Below are 19,503 nucleotides of genomic sequence, written 5' to 3' on the forward strand. Positions count from 1 at the left end.
CATCCATCGTCGGATTATTCTGCTATTGACAAGATATTAACGAGGAAAAGACGAAAATCGATCCTTTCCCAACTCTGATCCTAGTTTAAAGCAATAATAAGCATCTCTTCAATGGGCAAAGTCCAATGTCATTTGTCTGTTAGTAGTTTTATTTTGACATGCAGACCAAATTACCATGTTTGTGTAAACAGTAGACAAAATTTGGGTATTTTCTAGATTGCTTCTAGTCTCTAATCATATTAGGTAGAAACATAATTTACAGAAAATTAAAACATAAATTTCGTTCATCATTTTAGATGTTGGATATAGAGGCAGCATTAAGCCACAGGTACTGAGAATTTGCTCGCAAAGCTGTAACCCCATAATTATTTGCCATGCCGCATTTGGCGCAACTTGCAGTAAGATTAAGAATATTTACAGTACTGCTAAAATCAAATAGTAAAACTTTGCGTAAATTCGAAGGTTCTTTTTTCACAATTATTTCTAAATATAGAAATATATTATTTTAAATTTGGAATAGACTGAAAAAAGGAAAGTGTATCTTAAAGTAGGATATAAAGGGGAGTATCATATATATAGACCCTACACTCCTTTTGGTGCTCCTTTTTTACTACGTGGTGTTGTAAGGGATATCATTTCAATGCTATTTTGAGTTAGCTTAAACAACCAACATATTATACTCTCTTTTCGTGTAACCAGATTTCATCTCTCGTCTATCTTTTAAAAGATTGTTGTTTTAATTACGACTAACTTGGATGAGTGATACACTCTTCTTCAACTATCCACAAACTTTAGTTTATTTTATGGCGAAGGATATGATTAATTCAGGGACTGATCCAAATTCACTCTGTGCAGCTATAACAACACGAACAAGCCCTCAAAAATCCCTAGTAAAATTTGGTAAGCTATATGATTTTCGCTGTTGATGTCGCTCTGTACAACTTATCTTTATTAATGATGTGAAACTTAGAACAAGAAACTTCTCATGAAGTCAAATTCCATAAATTTACTTGAATTTTAATCTAAAATGCACATTTTTTTTTAACTATCAAACTTACTTTTTAACCATTATTTTCAATAAGATTAAATTCATATGGAATATAGAAAAGCAAAGGGGCTTATAAAATCAAAACGTAGAAACCGATTAAGAATAAGTATAATGGCGTTCAAAGTGCAACAGTATGCTAACATCAGGCCTCAGGGTTAGCAAATGCAAAGAACACGGCATAAAATAGATACTCAATCCAACTGCACTGTTTTGAGGAAAAAAACATTACAAAAGACACATTTGTTAAAACTAGCTTTTAACCAGCAAATATTCTTAATCTAATTTTATGTATCAACTTCACGTATACGCATGCCTCAAACAACAGCAACATTAACAACACACTACTTTTCTTCAAAGCCATAATAACTACAATGCTAAGGGAACACTGTAAAAAACTAGTGTTACGACTCTCACATCTACAATGGTAACATTATAATGGATTTCTACTGCATGGCTTTTCTTCTCGTTACAAATACTTGATACCTTTGAACAGCAATATCTTCAGCAACCTTCATTCTAACGTAAAGCTTTAGATAATTTGGAAGAATTCAAGCAAAAAGGTTAGCCATCTTACATCATTTGCCACTTTGGTACAAAGTAGTGAAATCATGCTTGAACCTGAGAAGTAGCAATATTATGCTTGAGCAATGCCCTTTTTAACAAGCATCTCATACACTTTGTCCAACTTATTCGGATCAACATTGAACAGACCATGAGCATCAGACTTCTTGGTGATGTTGCCATTCAAGATCCCCATAGACATGGTCTGCAACATGTTTAGATAATGAGCCGGCAGGATCCTGATCTCATCACAAAGCTGTTTTTCCTGCATTTGCAATTGCCACAAATGCAGGTTAAGATTAAAAGGATGCAGCCATACGCTAATAACAAAAAAGTTTCGAAAATTATCGTCTTTCTGGGTCAGAATTGCCACATCAATCCCCATTCTGGTATATATAGTAAGTCAAATGAAATCGATTGCATGGTGAATGATCTGGCAGCAGAAACAGAAGATTCTTACAGCTTCTGAGAGTAACTCAGCCCCGAAAAAGCCACTGACATCCCAAACGTCTAAAGCACTTCCAACACCATGTGGTGCAGTGGTTGATGATAAGTCCTTGTAACAAGAATCCAGCATTTCAGGGCCTGTAGCAACTCCTCTGGGGCTGCTGTTATGCTCCACTTTAAAGTGACCTGCTCTTTGCAAATATTTGCCACTTGGGCCACTCTGGGAGTTCTCCTTTAGTCTAAGCAAATTTTCTTCAGTTTCCCGCTTTCTCTTTTGTTCAATATATCTTTCAGCCTCAGCTGAAGTTCGGCAACCAGCAGCTCGGGCATCCTGGGTGCAGGGACTGAATATTTCAATATTAACACTAACTTGAAAACTTAATAGACAAGACACTACATACAGTGTTTAAATTTGTCACATATGCCAGAAGTACGTGCTTGAGCCAACCTATGGGTCTTTAATTTTCACCAAAATTTATTTGCTTTAAGAATTGGAAATGCATACCATGCAACAACCACTACCTACAGCACCCCATGGTGTGACCGACTGTTACTTAAGCGGGATGAAAATCACAGGAGACCGGGGTTCAAACCCCAACAGACGCAAAATATGCTAGATTCTTTCTTGCCTAAATTTTGGTGGACAAAGTGACCGAATAGTTGTGTTGATGGGAGGAGTAGGCATCCTACGATAAGTTGAAGTGCGTTCAAGCTGGTCCGGACAACACCGTTACAAGAACAAAAGAAAAGAGACCACTACCTATGGTTGAGGAAAATAGCTTGCTTGTAGACTTTATGCATGGTAGTAACAAAAATAGGAGAAAATAAGTTGTAATTTTAATACAAAATGCTTAACGAGTATATCGTTAAATTATAAGATCAAGTGTTAAAAGTAATAAAACATTATTTTTAAAATTTTGCATATCATTGAGTTTGTGTTTTTCACATTCCCAATATATTAGTACTGGCACATGACGTTTTAATGTGTAACAAAACATGATTACGAGTTATTAATGTTCCAATATGTGTATACGTATTATATTCATTCCAAAGAGATTCCAAAGAGCCCAGAAAAGAGGATCATCATTCTGGAAGTATGCTATTAGCAAGACTTTTCATCTAACCTGAAGATCTTGTATTCGTTTTACCATCCGGTGCTCCTCAATGATGCTCCTCAGGAAATCCTCATGCTCCTCTTTTGAATTAAAACGCATGAACACCCTGTAGCAACGGCAGATGTCCTTCTCCTCCGGGGTGAGGTCTTTCTCGAAAGGGTCAGGATGAAGTAGATTTCTTTCCAAAATAAAGTCCTTCCTACGTTTCCTCTCATCAAGCCTGCAGAATATTAACATATTGAAGAATTTCACAAACTAACACGAATTAAGGGTCTCATGAGCCATTAATTAGCACATCAGAGCAACTAGCATAGACAATTGCTGATTGTACTATATAATTGCCTTCAATAGATACATTTTCTCATGAATACATAGTTCAAAAATCCATATCGACAACATGATGCACCAGAAGCACCTAACAGGGATTCGCTCCCCCCTCCCAAACCACAATCACGGGAAGATTATCAACCAGACCCAGTGAGATGTCAACAGGGTATTGAACTACCTTCAATCTGAGGACAACTGAAAATGCATACGGGCAGCAGAAACTTACATCGAATGGAATCTATTTTTCAGACAGAAGAGAAATGCATCACAGAAGGGGACAGTTAAAATTTTACAAAATTGCTATGTTGCTCAAGGCAAGTTGAAGTCCACTATTCATCCACAAGATCCCCGAGAAAACTAAAATAAAGGTGGTTCTACCAGCAAGCATCAGTTGCTTCAGCTGAATGAAGCATTCAATAAAACCACCTTAAAGTCAAGAGGCCAATTGACATTTTCAGATGTGGCAAAAAGTTAAAACTTTTAGAATCAGATAGCTCTCTTCTGCATTGATTCTCGCACTTGGAATAGAGGGGGGGAAAAAAGGAAAGGGTAACTGATAGAGTTAGCATTTAACGTTCAGTTTTTTGCATATGCTGGGGAAAAGGAGGAAAATAAGTACCAACATCACAGTTCTGTGAGGATTACTTACCTTTTATAGTATATACGCAATACCCGCAGTTTCAGTTCACGTTCAGCGTTGCTATCTGTCTCTTTAAATTCCATATCAGCCAGCATCTGCTCAGCATCATTATCGTATTCAATTTCAAACTCCTCTCTCTTGGAATTATAACCACTCAATTCTGTCATAGAAGGGCCCTCATCCATTGCAGTTCTAGGCTTTTTCTCTCCGACACTCCTGTCTGCAGGACAACCTAAAGTCGAACAACAAAAACCTCTTAGCATTTCTCTCTCAGATAAAAAAGTTACCATGTGTACTGTAAAGAAATTATCAAATCTAAGTTCTACAGCAATGATATGGAATCTCCCATTCACAATCAAGTAGAAATTTGGACTAAGCATATACTTGCAAAACTTTCTTTGCCATATTTGGCTTTCAAAATATTTATGAACAGCATCACGCAACAAGAAGTAGTACTAAATAATCATACTTTATAAGACTAGTACATGGATATCCGAATCTTAAAGTGAACACCCTAATGCATGATAGAGCAATGATGCACGAACAGTAAGCATCACTATTTTCTGCGCTCTAATGCTAGAGCAATTGATACCTTCCACTTTGATGCTATCATGGTTCTCCTTACTATGGAGTACGCCAGATGTCCTCTTTCCAGCTCCTGTCAATGTACCAGAAGCAGAACCTCCAACTGAAACCAAATCCGACATGATAGAGAAAGTAAGTGAACATATGCCAGCATAAACCGAAGGTATACTAATTTTCTCGCCATCTCTCTCTCCATACACACACACACATTATACATATATTACTGCCTCTGCAGGACATTGGGAGAAAATTTATTTCTACTTTATTCTTTTTTTAATGGGAGCCGAGTTGGGAATGATCCTAAGGGTAGCAACTTGTGCCAGACGCTAAACTACCTGAGGCAAGTCCAGCTGAATTTTCTTCCCGTTGATCTTCCATCCTGAAAATACGTGTCCAAATGTATGAGAACAGAGAAAACTATGAAACTTGCTTTTATTTGGAACAAACCCGACTATACTTGATTCTTGCAGAGAATGGAGACTCTTCTTTAACATTCACTTCCTGGGGAGCAGCATATCCTAACAAGAATAAACATTCAATTAGTAAGAGACAATGTGATTCTGAGAATGGCGGATATGCTTGTACTTCCTCCAATGCATCATTACTCCATTATCAAGAAATGATGATATCTGTTGACTACAAATGGAGCAGAGCAGACAGGCCTATGAAAGAATGCAGAAATCAGACATTTCTGGCTATCCCCCTTTTTTGTTATTTTTCTGATGCCATAAAGAGGGGGAGGGGGAGGGGGGGGTACAAATGATCTTGGTCTGCTATATAATTTTTATTCATCAAATGAAAAGGGAAAATTCAGGGTCCCAGAAAAACCTGCCAAAATTCTGTTTATAACCCAATACAGACACAATCTCTTGACTAATGGCCGAACCAGCCAATTGAAGTAAACATCATCCTGTCCAACGTGAGGTAGGAGGAAAGCACAGCTTGATTGTGTTATGCAGTGAACACAGTAAACTGATGCACTGACAAGAAAGCATACGAAGCAGATAACTAAGAGGCAAAACCATTGTAGTGTCAGTGCCCAGTCTATGGGTGTGCATCATTTAGCATATACCGAATTTCGGTATCCGGTATGGTATTTGGTTCAAGTGTTTAAAAAATTCGGTATTTGGTATGGCATTCGGTATTTCGAAAAAAAATACCAAAATACTGATACCATACTGAAATACATACTAACTTACACAATACACATATTTTAGATTATATATAAATATAAAAGCCCTAAAATTTTACTTCCTTTATCCTTATAGGGTTTACTTTTTTACCTTTCCCCCTTTTTCCTTTGTTACCTACTTACATTTCCAGCTTTCCCACCTAGGCTTTAGAAATCAGAAATCGGCAATTTCAGTTTCCCAGCTATATTTATTTCAAAACTGACGGTAGCAAACTGATGGTAGTCCAGTTCAAAAGTTCATATAAGATCACACATACCTTTCTTCTAACTCGCTCTTTCTAGAAATTGGAAGTTCTAGAAGACACTTTCTTTGATTTATTGTTTTATCCATGATTTTTTTTACCTCTTAAAGACAAAAAACGGAGTTACAATCCTCTATCCAAGCTGAACAAACCGAAATTAACAAACTGAAAGGAGAAAAGTCGAACCATACCGAATTTAATCAGGTATGGTATTGGTATAGCATTTTAAGAAACCGAATACCGAAAATATCGAACCAAAATGTCTAAAAACCAAGCTAAACCGAGGGACGAACACCCTTAGCTCCATTCATTCAAGTTAGTCCCAATCTGACTTTAAGCTTAAGACCTTGTTTACTGATAGTGGGTCCGGCCAGCTTCTGCATACCTCAACTAAGAGATATAAAAAGCAAAATGAAAATACGAGAAAGAAAAGCTCTAGAGTTTATCCATCTCGAACAAAAAAAGCTTTTGAGTTTACCTTGCTCCTTGGCCATGGCAAGAAGTTCCTCTCTGCTCTTTCCCATAACGTGAGACATGTCCTAGAGAGATTGAACGTAGATTCAGCTTTTCATATTGAAGCCTTTGATGTAATGCTGCACTGTGTTACGAGGATCTCTTACCGGAAGCGGAAAACAAGGAGAATTAATATATATGGTATTATAATGGTCAATACACTGCAATTTACTTTTTGTTCCAACATGTTCTGCAACTTCAGCCCAGTTTGCCAATCCGTACATTTCCATGCCCTGCAAAAGAAAAAGAGGACAGGTGATAAACTAAAAGCAAGAGATCTGCAATCCTCCAAAAATTATGTATAAGATCTAGATCATTAAGATACATTAAGAGAACTTGTAAACAAAATATAGAGTAGAGAAATAAATGATAATTGAAGTATTTAACACAAGCAGAAAGATGGAAAACTACCTCTAGAAGTAACATTTCCTCATCTGCATTCCAGTCAGCACATATAAGAGGAAATGACAGGTTATCCTGTTGATAGAAGAAGGCCTTGAGTACATAGCCCAGACATATATTTCAATAGAAAATAAGAGGTTATAAAAAGGGTGAGAATATAACTATGTAAAGTAGAAGCACAAAAGAGCCGGACCTCCTCCCACAAAGTAAACGTGTGAGAAAAATTGCTTCGGTTAAGATCATTGATCAGTTAAGACAGGAAGTTGATATCCACTGAACACACAACCACCTACTAATCCCATTATTTGTAATTAAGCATGATTATAAGCTGGCTTTTCACTCTTGAGCAACAGCTTCATAAGAACCTTGTTCCTATTTTGAGAGCACAATGGGCATATTAGCAAAACCCATGCTTTTAGGTTTGACAAGTTCAACAAAGTAACCATATCAATCTCTATTGCTTAGCATCCACATAAAAGGTGTAAACTTCAACTCTACCTCTCTAAACATAGAATCAAAAATCAATATGAGCATCCAACTTACTTCCATCACATGAAAATCATCTCCTGGACATAAGCATCTCATTATTGCAGTTAGAACAACCTTTTTCATGAGCATAATCATTACTATCTATTATCTTCCATCTCATTATGAATCCAACTTAGCCCACTATCGGTAACTAGGTAACGGATTATATCCAGAAGCTTGTAATGAAATCATGAATAGTGTTTCAACAGACAGCAGCACGCTTTGACGAACAGGATAAGATCAAAAGCCATCTTGTCTAGCAGATATGGAGATAATTAACTATTGATATCTTACGACTATGACTGACCATCAAGCGGCCAGGAAAACTGCACAACCCTTTCATATTAGCTGAGTGGTCAACTTTCAGATATAAAACCAGGTATAGAGTTCACCTTGCAAAATCTTTTTAATTTTTTTTCTTTTTAAAATGGTCTTTAAGATGTTATCTACTCAGCAGCTTCAACAACTTCCATAATATTTTCCAGAGCCTTGTCTAAAGCAATTAGGATATACACAAAATGATGATATCTGCTTCAGCAATGTGAGATCAATGAGGAGCATGAGCTTTGAACAAAATATACTCCGAATTAGCGCTGCAAATTAAAGACTGCTTCAAGCATTTTCACCGACTTAAATTATTTCTGTTCAGTTGATAGATACGAATAACACAATAAGAAAAGTACTTCACTGAAGTAGTCCACCATTTTGATGAGAAATTCAATTAGATGAAGTCACTAACCATAACCCTATACAGATGATTGCTTTTGTGAGGTTGCACTTCTGCTCCAACAGAAAAGCATTCCACACAAAGATCAAAGTCAGAGCACACAGCACATTTAATTCGAATCCTTCCAGAGATGTCTTTATTGCAATAATTGCAATGGTACAAGGCTTTTTTCCCGTCGCTCAATACTTGGCCTTCATATATAGAGACAAGACAAATTATAAGGTTCAACTTAAAACAGGAATTAATTCGTGATTAGCATCTGAGTAGAAAATCAGGCATAACAAACAAGGCTCCAGAAATTGGAGTAGTTACAATGCATGTCTATGTCGTGGGAGCACACTTACAGTGAAGACTCATAAATTGTTCTTTTTTTTTTCACAAGTAAGAAAAAGAAATAGAACAATTTATGGCACGGTCTGTTCCGCCATGAACAAGATTAAAATATGAAACATGAAATAGAAGGTAAAAATAAAATTTTGTTCCACAAACATGGTCACAAACTGTGATGAATAAAGAATTATGTACTCTCTCTCCATGTGAAATCTGACTTGGCACCTTAGTATGAGAAGAGTTAAATTTATAGTCTTAATTATTTATTTATGATAAACAGTTAAAATTTAAACAGTTTAGTGTTCGTTGCAGAAACATGATTGGTCTTATGTTGAATCTTGTGCTTCTTTGAGAGAGAAATAAAACAAAAAGTTTTATTGAAAAGAGAAAAAGAGAAAAAGGGAATTCCCCATGAATTAAAATTTGTGACACACAAATGTTGCAAGACTTTCCTCGGGAAGAGAAAAGGGGGTTCTATGAAAGTTTTTTGCTTCATACAAAATGTAGCAACACTTTCCTCTTAAAAGTAAGACTTTCTTTTTTAGATAGACGGAGTAAATAGTTTGAATGTGTCTAGTTTACAAGTCAAATGATGTTTGTTTAAACTGAGGGGAGATCCTGCTTTTGTAAATTTTTCATTCCCCAGGATGCTAAATTGCTAATTACCCATGTATAATCTCAAAGACCATACCAGCAGCTGCAGTATCAAAATTCTCCACATTTGGTACTGTCCTTTTTCTCTTTGACCTACCAAAGAGTTAAAGGGGCAAGGGAAAAGTAAGTTATGAGATCAGGCCAATAAACCATAGAATCGAATTAAATACAGCTCTGTATGAAGCAATGATAAGTACAGAACTACGTTTACATAGACACATATCCGTACATGATATGTAATGCAAGAAAATTTACTGTCTATGCACTTGTGAAAAGCAATGTTCTAGACCAGAAGGTAAGGATCTATATCCGAGCAAAAGGTTAAGTAAGCCATTTGGCAATGGAGCCCAAGCATCGGCTATCACCGCTGCTGCTCTGTAATACTCCCTCCATTTCAGTTTATGTGAACCTATTACTATCCAAGGAGTCAAACAAGATTTTCTTTGACCATGGTTTTTGTAAATACTTTTTAATTTGATCTGTTAACTATTGTGACTTATATCATTTTTTATGTAGTTTCTAAGTATGTAAATTTTATTTCAAAAAGATTGAAAATTCTATGTTCGAATTCACACAAAAAAATTAGTCAGGAGAAGAAAAGGAAAACAAAAGAAAAAGTAATGTGCTTAATAGCTTGGTTAACTTTTTAAAGTTTAACTCTAAGATGTTAAGAAACAAAACACTAATGCAAGTGAGAATGACACGTCTAAAAGGGCAGCTCGGTGCACTAAGCTCCCGCTATGCGCGGGGTCCGGGGAAGAGACGGACCACAAGGGTCTATTGTATCTCATTAAAAACAATTTCCTTTTTTCTAACAACTAGGATCACATTGGCAAGGTGCAAGTAGCAAGCATTGAGAATAAAATGAGATAAGGTCGCTTAAAATGGTCTGGTCGTGTTCTGGGTCGACCTCTAGATGCATCAGTATTTAGGTGTGAAATCATGGTGGGTGAAGGTGCTAAAATGGGACGAGGTAGACCTAAAATCATTTGGAAGGAAGTTATTTCGAAACACCTACAATTTCTTGGAATCCATGTATCAGTAATAGCACTTAGTAGGAAAATGTATTAGTCATGTTAGTACATTATTTAGGTCTGATGCTTTTCTAGAAGCATCTTTATCATAGGTTTATATGGCAATAAAAATATAGAAAACTTCTAATATTATTTTTTACTATTATTTATATATATTTAACTTATTTTTTTACTTGTACTTTTATGAATGATTATGGCATGAATGAGTTTAAATGGAGAAACATGGTCAGTCAGGATTCAGATAGCCGATCCCTACTTGTTTGGGACTGAGACATAGCTGTTGTTTAGGAATCGCATTGGCAAACAAATCATGGGACTATCCTCTCAAGAAAACGCAATTTGAATAGCAGCTAATACACGCTTTTATATCAAAAGTAACAAAAAATGTAAGGAAAAGGAAAACCTCAAATAGATATTAAATTATCAATCAAGGGCTTTTTATTGGGTTCTGCTAGAGCTAAAGAAATTTAAACTTGATTCTTCTGCTGAGTTAGAACATGCCACTACATCCTATGCAATTTGAGTAAGCTCCTTCTCATATTAACAGAGATTGAGAAACAAGACCCTCGTATTCCATATCAAAAACCTGCAACTCAACCTCTCTTTTCCCCTCATAAAATCAGTATCTAATATTATAATTCAACAATGCTATATCATCATTGATTAATCGAGCCAATTCAAAGTTCAAACTAAGACTTCCAGCCTATCTCTCATTTTCCTTTGTATCTCCAACTCTTCTCTTGTTATATAACCTAACAACGATAACTTTCTTCTTTGCTTTTTCACTTAGTCAGTATCCTACTCTTAGGTTGCTCAATATACTAACATAAATAATGGAGTTGTAGCTTAACCATGTTCAAGTATCATGCACAAAACATCAGAACTATTTGGAAATACCTAAATATGGTGCAAATACTATAAAAGCAGAGTAAAATTTAAAAAAGAAATCGTTAATCAAATTGAATAAGCAAATTATAGTTTAACTGACCTCTGACTTGGATCATCATCGGCGGACTGATGTACGGCCCGAGAACGACCCATATTTTCCTAATTGGAGCTCCGAATTTGAAAAATAGAGCTTCAATTGACTTGCTGATAGAACTAAGAGGTAGAGATCCAGTCGTCACTGTACTCTAGTGTGTCACAACTCCGGCTATCGGACAGATAAGTGCGATAGATTATTGGGAAAATTCCCAGATTTGGGGAATAAAGTATACTTATTTAATGTTTATATAGTTGGTTGAAATTAAGAAAATGTTTTTATCCTATAAAAAATGATTAATTCCGATTATAAGGGTCAAAACATTTAATTTATTTGTATGAACTAGTACATTGATCCCTTAACATTGTCCTTAATTTTTCTGCCAATCTAATTTTGATGTGAATTTGTTGATGTACGACTGTTGCCTTTAATTTATTTTTATTCCTATGTTTGGATTTTTGACTTCTGATAATTAAAAGGTACGACATATTATATTTGTGTAGTATCATATATATTCGTTAAGTAGTTTATATCAACCTTTGATTTAGTTAAAGTATCGATTATTTAGTTATTTTCCTAATGGCTCATTAGCATAAAACTAAGTCATCTACTAAAATCATTTTGCCATGGTGTATTAATAAATTCTTCGTTATTAGCACACATTTGCCTATTGATCCGTCTTAACGGATTCTAATATTTCTTAGTTACCAATTCAACAATTTTTTTTATAGCAAGTTTTTTAAACCGTTAATAAATTCCTTAATGGGAATAGTAGATTAACTAGTTAGATTAACAGACAAATTATTTACGAATTTCCATTTTCAGAAACTTGATAACTTTCTCTCCTTCAATATCTTTGAAATTTTATTTTATCCTCGCATATAGAAGTAGAAATCAAGATCAACACTTCTGCGTTAAAATTATTACTCCATCCATTTTATTTTATTTAATGGTGTTTGACTAGCCACAAAGTTATCTAATAAAATAATTTTATAAAAAAAAACTCAAAGAAAAGAAGCAAGGCTGAACTATTGATTAACGTCCTTCAAAGAAAAGAGTGTATTCTATTCGTTGCATGAAGAGTTCGATCCAGGCTCAGCATGAAAAGCTGGCGGCATGTTTCACACATCCAGTTCAGACTATGTTTTCGATCAATCTCATTCTCGTCTCATACTCAAGTCTGACTTCGATCATTATCTCTCGTCTGCGCAAGATAGATTCGGCTTCGGTGATTCACCATTTGAAAGGCGGGTGAACGCTATCGGTACATAACTAACAAAGTTCGGTTCTGTTTCGATCGTAGGTATTAGTGAATGAATAAAGAAAGTAGTTATATGATAGATTTTTTCTTTTTGGAACTTGTGATCTTAAACTAATCATGAAATTTTTGCGGCTTTAAAAATATATCATTAAAGGTAGAATGAATGCTTAAATTTAAAATATTTTCAAATATAAAATTATGCAATATTCTTTTTAAACAGAACAGAGGGAGTAAAATTGAAATACTCCAATTACAAAAGCACCTCAAAATATTCAATGTGACAACTAACAACCAACTATAAAATTAAACCAGAATGATTCAGATTTACTACAGCAGCTTCGTGAAAAAAAGTTACTTGAATCTCGTTATCATTTCGACATGTCTCTAAATCAGCATCAAAAGTTTCAGATATAGGATACAATAATGATGCACTCAAATAAGTGAGGCAACACCAATTTAGCAAATGGTCAAACGAGTAAAACAGCTGCAGTTAATTTATGTTGAGCTCTCAGAAATCAGGACAAGGCAAAATTTGGAATATATTAATCCTTATTATAATATCCAACTTTGCTTCCTAAGATAAAACAAAGTGTTTGTGCCAAGCTTGTGTGTGTATCGATTAATCCGCTAGATACCTACTATCTCCAACCAACACAGGTACAGGATATCATACCAAGACTTAGGTAGATGTAAGATCTCGTCTAGTGCTGCCTCAGTTGGGATTCAAATGTTGGTTCCGAGGTTGTTGACTTGTTGCTTCAACTATCGACCGCTAGGCCACCCCTGGGGGAAACTTATAGACCATAAATATGTCAATGCTCGACTTAAAACAGAGAACGGGAGAAAGGGAAACAAATTACATACACGTCTCAAACAACCCTCATCGAAAAGCTGCTGAGACTTTGAGCTACATATGACATATAAATGGAAATAGATGAAACCAAGTTGAACTTTTCGTTGCCAAAAACTAGGGATCAGGACATGAAATAATTTCCAAAATAAGCTGACTAACTTTTGATCAAACAGCAGATAAAATAACACGTTGGCTACTGGCAAAAATCCTGCCCAAGCTTTCTCAGAAAGGCACCTACTACAAAAACTAGTAAACTACAACATGGTATGCCAAGCCCCTAAATGACCACCAAAACAGAACATAATAAAACACTAAAAAATCATTAACCATGGAGAAGCAAAGGGAAGATGTGAAAACGATCGAGATATCCAACGAAACAAGGCTATAGTTGAGGTTCCGAAAATAGGAGGCGGCCCAAAATGCTAGAGAAATGCTGAATACTGGGAATCGGAAATGTTTCCTTGTTCCTGTACAGACTAAGAGAGTCAAGCTCAGAGCTCATCTTGTGGATAGAGTTACCTAGTACCTGTTGCTGCTAGGAAGTAGCAGGTATCCCATGGAATTAGTCAAGATGCGCGTAAGCTGGCCCACACACCAAATAAAAAGAAAATGGGAGAAGAACACCTCCAGGAATGGAAAATACTGAAACCATATTTCCAGTTCCTATTACAATTCAAGACTTCTCAAGGAAATAAAAGGAAGCTGCTACGTAAATGCAAGTGGAAATCAAAGACAACAAAATCAAATATTTTGAGCACAATAACATTTGCTGGACATGAGACAGGAGATAAAATGAGTTGCGAAGCTTAACACCTTGTATGTCTTTGAAAACAGCAAGAAGGCACTAGAAGTTTGACTCCTAGAGGTATCCCAACTCTCTATCAGATGTTCATTATCCAGGTAACATTTCAGAAGTACAGCATTATTTAACAGCTGAGAGTAATCTTTGAAAAAAAAAAGCTTCAATTATCTGATATGGCAAACTATTTTGCTCATGAAATAAAAGCATGTTGGTACGCGAGCAATTGATTTTTTTTAGAAATTAAGGGCAAGTTACAGATGTTAGGAATAATGAGAACAAAGTTTTGTACAACTTACATTCTATCTTCTCGTAGAACTAATCACTGTTGCTATATCAAAACCTTTGTCCGTGAGGCGTCTAGCTTCTATTTCTTGTAAAAAATTTACATTATATCTTCAGTCCATAGAACTAATTATTGTTGTTTTATCAAAACCTTCAGGCATGAGGCGTCTAGCTTCTAGTTCTTGTAAAAGTTTTATGATCGTTCCTTCTCTGCCGCATCTGAGAAGTGAGTTGCATAGTTCAGTTAACATACCCAAATCAGGGGTAATAGATATTTCTACCATCTCTTTCAAGACTTTCAACGCTCCATCATAATCCTCATTCTTGACGAAGGTGGACGTTAATAGAGTCAAAGTTGGCTTATTCGGGTGACAACCTCCTCTGACCATGCTTTTATAGAGTTGAAAGGCACGGTCAGGATTCCTTCTTGCACATTGTCCACTAATCAAAGCAGAGAAAGTAGAGGAATTAGGAACCAAGTTTGCCTTATCAAGTTCTTTGACCAAAAATGCAGCTTTCTTTGTCTTCCCCTCTTTGCAAAGTCCCAAAATCAATGCATTGTAAGTCAAGATATCACCCTTCAATCCATTGTTCGCCATCTCCTCAAAAAGCCGACTTCCCATTTCAGAATTACCAACCTGGCTATATGCATTTATCAATGTATTATACGTGACAACATTAGGAGCCACACTGATTCTCTTCATCTCACTAAAAAGTCTGCTTGCTTCATGTAATTTCCCTTCCTTACATAAACCGTGAATAAGAGCATTATAAGTAACACTATCTGGACATACCCCATTCTTCTCCATCGAGCTCTTAAGTTTCAACGCAACACTCAAGAGGCCGCGGTTACAGTGTCCAGCAATCAAAGTATTATAAGACACAACAGTCGGTTTCAAGCTTATGTTCTCCATTTCCCTTAAGACCTCAACAGCCTTTTCTAGTTTTCCCAATTTGCAAAAAGCACTCATAACCATGTTAAAGGTATAAATATTAGGCGAAATCCTTGACCGACGCATCTCCTTATAAAAACCTAATGCAACATCTGTCCTATCCAAACTAAGCAATGAGCTCATAAAAGCATTGCAAGACTCAACAGTAGGAACAAAACCATATTGCTTCATACTACAAAATGTATCACTGGCATTCCTAAACTTCTTCAAATGAGCATGACACTTAAACAATGAGTCAAAAACACGTGGCGAAGAATCACACATTCGATACGATAAAAGTACAGCTTCAAATAATTTAGCAGGAAAATCAACAGAACCTGATTTAAGAAGCTTCCTCAAAATTGATTCAGCTGATTTAAACTTCTTATTCTTAGTAAGAACATGAAGAACAATGGAATGATTCTCAAGGGTATTTGAATTAGGGTTTTTAACCTCAACCCAATTGAAGAATTCAAGGGACAAAACATAATCTTTTTGAATTTTCAATAAAATGTGCTTTACTCTAAATGGGGTTAAACCAGAAGCTAAAATCTCAAGCTTAGACCAATCAGAATGTATAAGGTGACTATGTGCTACATTAATAAAATCAAGATCTTGACCTTTAGGCTCAGAAATAGTTCTATGAGGCAATGGAATTGGGTCCAATTTTTTTCTTTGGTGGGTATTTTTGGGTAATTCAAGAAAGGTTGAAAATTTACGAAAATGTTTTAGACACTTCATTTCAAGAATTTTCTTGAGTTACCCAATTGAAATTTCATTGAGGGGGAACTAACCTTGTATAAAAAGAGAAATCTTTTTGCTTATTAATTGAAGGTGGACTTCAGTGTTTGAGCTGCGATTGCAGGGTACCCATTTTCAGGTACGAAAGGGGGTGATTTGATTTCTTACATTTAAATATTTGCCCACAATTTGTTACTTAATAGAAAATGTGTCCCCGGTATTTTTTTGAAATTATATTTACCTTCCGTATCACCCTTGGTGGGATTTAATCTTTATTTTTGTAACTAATTGGTGATATTTAATCTAGTAGGAAGAAAGTATGAGAATTCACTGATTTTTAAGTTTGTGGAAAAGGAGGACTGTGGTAAAGCAAGCAAAAATGCCAAATCCTTAAAGCTGAAGAATATTTTCTTGCTATTTCTTCTTTCTTTTATTATTGTTTAAGTTTTTTTATTGTTTCTAAATTTCACTTTTCTATTATATCCAAATGATGTCATTACTAAAAGTCTCGAGATATTAGTCATCCTTTTATTCACTCAGAAATGTATTTTTATTTTCTTTAATTTTTTGCACATTTTTTCCCTAATAAATTAGGAAAAATTATGCGATACATCAAATATTACATCGTATTTATCATTCATAATTATACTTACAGCAAATTTATCATTCATAGCTATATTTGAATTTAATAGTAAATCCATAAAATAAGGAAATAATTATTTTGAAATGAAACAAGAGAGCAACAAGCTCTTGTAGCTTAGTTAGTTAAAGCGCCAATTTAGTTAGTGGAGGTCTTGAGTTCAACTCTCAAAAATAAGAGAGCAACAAGTTCTTGTAACTTAGTTGGTTAAAGTATCCACTTAGTTAGTGGAGGTCTTGAGTTCTTGTAGCTAAAGCACTCATGAGTTCTTGTAGCTTAGTTGGTTAAAGCGCCAATTTAGTTAGTGGAGGTCTTGAGTTCAACTCTCAAAAACAAGAGAGCAACAAGTTCGTGTAGCTTAGTTGGTTAAAGCGTCCACTTAGTTAGTGGAGGTCTTGAGTTCTTGTAGCTAAAGCACTCATGAGTTCTTGTAGCTTAGTTGGTTAAAGCGCCAATTTAGTTAGTGGAGGTCTTGAGTTCAACTCTAAAAAATAAGAGAGCAACAAGTTCTTGTAGCTTAGTTGGTTAAAGCGTCCACTTAGTTAGTGGAGGTCTTGAGTTCTTGTAGCTTAGTTGGTTAAAGCACCCACTTAGTTAGTGGAGGTCTTAAGTTCTTGTAGCTTAGTTGGTTAAAGCGTCCACTTAGTTAGTGGAGGTCTTGAGTTCTTGTAGCTTAAAGCGTCCACTTAGTTAGTGGAGGTCTTGAGTTCTTGTAGCTTAGTTGGTTAAAGCGTCCACTTAGTTAGTGGAGGTCTTGAGTTCTTGTAGCTTAGTTGGTTAAAGCACTCACTTAGTTAGTGGAGGTCTTGAGTTCTTGTAGCTTAGTTGGTTAAAGCGTCCACTTAGTTAGTGGAGGTCTTGAGTTCTTGTAGCTTAGTTGGTTAAAGCGCTCACTTAGTTAGTGGAGGTCTTGAGTTCTTGTAGCTTATTTGGTTAAAGCACTCACTTAGTTAGTGGAGGTCTTGAGTTCTTGTAGCTTAGTTGGTTAAACTCTCAACAACAACATTTTATTTTTCTGTATTTCGCCTTAGTTATATTTGTTGCTTGTATCCTTTGTAAACACCCTTGTATTTCGCTTCGTTGCGCGTTTGAATACAAGTGATATGAAAATTTCTTAATAAATTATACTAGATGGATTTTAGGACTACTGTTTATTAAATTTTTGACCTTGTTAAGAAAAGTCTTGAGAAAATAACCTCAGGGCAGAATTTTGAAGTACGCTGGTAAGATTTTCAGGAAGTCATCCTGGCAATCGCCATAATTTTGAAGTACCTTAAATTCAGCCACAAAGCTAAAATATTTGGTGAACCGTCAAGATCTGTGACAAAATCCTGACGATCACTAGATTTTTTCAACATGAGCTAAAAAATTTGGTGATCATCGGGATTTTGCTACAAATTCTAACAATCACCATCACTTGCTGAAATGAAATCATAGTGAGCATACTAAAATTTGATGCTAAACTATTTTTTCAAAACTTCTGTTATCGGAGTCAAAAAATCAACAATGGCACAAAAGTATCATATATTTGACATTCTCCCTTTTTTCTCTTAAGTATTTGTCCACCAACATTTCTACTTGACCCAATCCAAAATTTTCTTTGGGCTTCCCCTGAAAACCTCAACCACAGTCCAAGTCTATTGTCTCTGCTAAAATCTTCAAGAAGTCCGTAGGTTAGGTGTGTGACCTCAACAACAAATGCCCCCAAGTTTTTACTAGGAGAATACTAGCTCGTCTTATAACTTTAAAACAATCTCATTGTACTTAAAATCCATGAAGTTGCCAAAAAGAAATGTTCAAATTTTATCGAGATTATTATAGTAGTGCCACAAAATTTGCTTTTAATTTGGAATTTCTACGAGTTCACAAACACAAGATATTTTATTTTTCCCACCAAACAAACACAATAGATTGAAAAAGATTAGAAATTTTCTGGAAAAAGACGTCAGAAATAATCAGTTCAAGCAATCGCGGAACTACAAATTTATGTGTTCAAGATTTAATATATTTGTACAAAAGTAATATTTGACTTCTTTATATAGAGTATAATTTTCCGACGAAAGATATTCAATCGATCATCCTTTGCAAGTTGTAGCTCTGTCAGTGGCGGATCTACTTAGGCATATGTGGGTGCTAAAGCGCCCATTACCTTTCACCATATTTAGTAAATTTACATAGGTAATTATAGAAATATTTACATAAAAATTGAGTGAGCACCCACAACTCAACTCTTTTTTTCTTTTCTTTTAGAATTTTAATCGACGAGCCCCCACGATTTTAAAATCCTGAATCTGCCACTGAGTTCTGCCGAGAGTCCGAGAGATTGGTAAGATCCATTAATTAAATAGTATTCTCTGGTTGCCTTCCAAAATTGCTGCATAAATAATGGGGATATCCAACTCTCTCCCACAAACCCACGTGGAAATATACATTTAGTACTAGTACATTATTTTATACTGTTGTTTTTTAAATCAGAATAATGTAGCTTTAGATTCCACAATGTAAGCATTGAGCTAAAAGAGCAGTTAAATTTAGATATGTCCCTTTCTTGCATTGATTGAAACACAGAGGCAGTTGCCATTTCTTTTAGTTTCTCTTCTTAAGTCTTTTTCTGTTTACCTTTCTTGTTTGTTCATTTTCTGCAAAGCTTTTATCACAATTGTAC

At 35.4% G+C, this 19,503-nt stretch overlaps 2 protein-coding genes across 4 annotated transcripts; both read right to left on the reverse strand.

Annotated features, from left to right (window-relative positions):
- Window positions 1-1,203: 1,203 nt before the first annotated feature.
- Window positions 1,204-11,581, reverse strand: LOC104102249 (transcriptional adapter ADA2-like). 2 transcript variants are annotated; one of them, XM_070181310.1, is made up of 13 exons: window positions 11,334-11,581; window positions 9,349-9,404; window positions 8,340-8,518; window positions 7,082-7,147; window positions 6,778-6,903; window positions 6,636-6,696; window positions 5,181-5,241; window positions 5,059-5,102; window positions 4,731-4,796; window positions 4,148-4,370; window positions 3,181-3,391; window positions 2,070-2,387; window positions 1,204-1,874 (listed from the first exon to the last, which is right to left on the reverse strand). In XM_070181310.1, exons 1-13 carry the CDS (start codon window positions 11,384-11,386, stop codon window positions 1,683-1,685), a joined length of 1,656 nt encoding a protein of 551 aa, XP_070037411.1. In that variant the 5' UTR covers window positions 11,387-11,581; the 3' UTR covers window positions 1,204-1,682. The 2 variants fall into 2 exon arrangements, with proteins under 2 accessions (XP_070037411.1, XP_070037410.1); XM_070181309.1 differs by having other exon boundaries at window positions 4,731-4,826; window positions 11,334-11,580.
- A 1,285-nt stretch (window positions 11,582-12,866) lies between these two features.
- On the reverse strand, window positions 12,867-16,357 carry LOC104094643 (pentatricopeptide repeat-containing protein At4g26680, mitochondrial). Of its 2 annotated transcripts, none has more exons than XM_009600607.4 (2): window positions 14,540-16,357; window positions 12,867-13,371 (listed from the first exon to the last, which is right to left on the reverse strand). In XM_009600607.4, the coding sequence occupies exon 1, from the start codon at window positions 16,196-16,198 to the stop codon at window positions 14,639-14,641; it is 1,560 nt and encodes a 519-aa protein (XP_009598902.1). In that variant the 5' UTR covers window positions 16,199-16,357; the 3' UTR covers window positions 12,867-13,371; window positions 14,540-14,638. The 2 variants fall into 2 exon arrangements, with proteins under 2 accessions (XP_009598902.1, XP_009598901.1); XM_009600606.4 differs by having other exon boundaries at window positions 12,867-13,381.
- Window positions 16,358-19,503: the final 3,146 nt, after the last annotated feature.

The sequence above is a fragment of the Nicotiana tomentosiformis genome, chromosome 7 (assembly GCF_000390325.3).
Source record: "Nicotiana tomentosiformis chromosome 7, ASM39032v3, whole genome shotgun sequence".
In the NCBI taxonomy this organism is placed as follows: Eukaryota; Viridiplantae; Streptophyta; class Magnoliopsida; order Solanales; family Solanaceae; genus Nicotiana; species Nicotiana tomentosiformis.

Excerpts from the sequence above, each read along its gene's own strand:
- LOC104094643 (XM_009600607.4), bottom strand. The coding sequence starts at position 16,198 with ATGAAGTGTCTAAAACATTTTCGTAAATTTTCAACCTTTCTTGAATTA.
- LOC104102249 (XM_070181309.1), bottom strand. The coding sequence starts at position 11,386 with ATGGGTCGTTCTCGGGCCGTACATCAGTCCGCCGATGATGATCCAAGT. Across the intron at positions 4,371-4,730 it reads TGATAGCATCAAAGTGGAAG|GTTGTCCTGCAGACAGGAGT; the intron begins GTATCAATTGCT and ends GTTCGACTTTAG. Across the intron at positions 3,392-4,147 it reads TTGCGTATATACTATAAAAG|GCTTGATGAGAGGAAACGTA; the intron begins GTAAGTAATCCT and ends AATATTCTGCAG.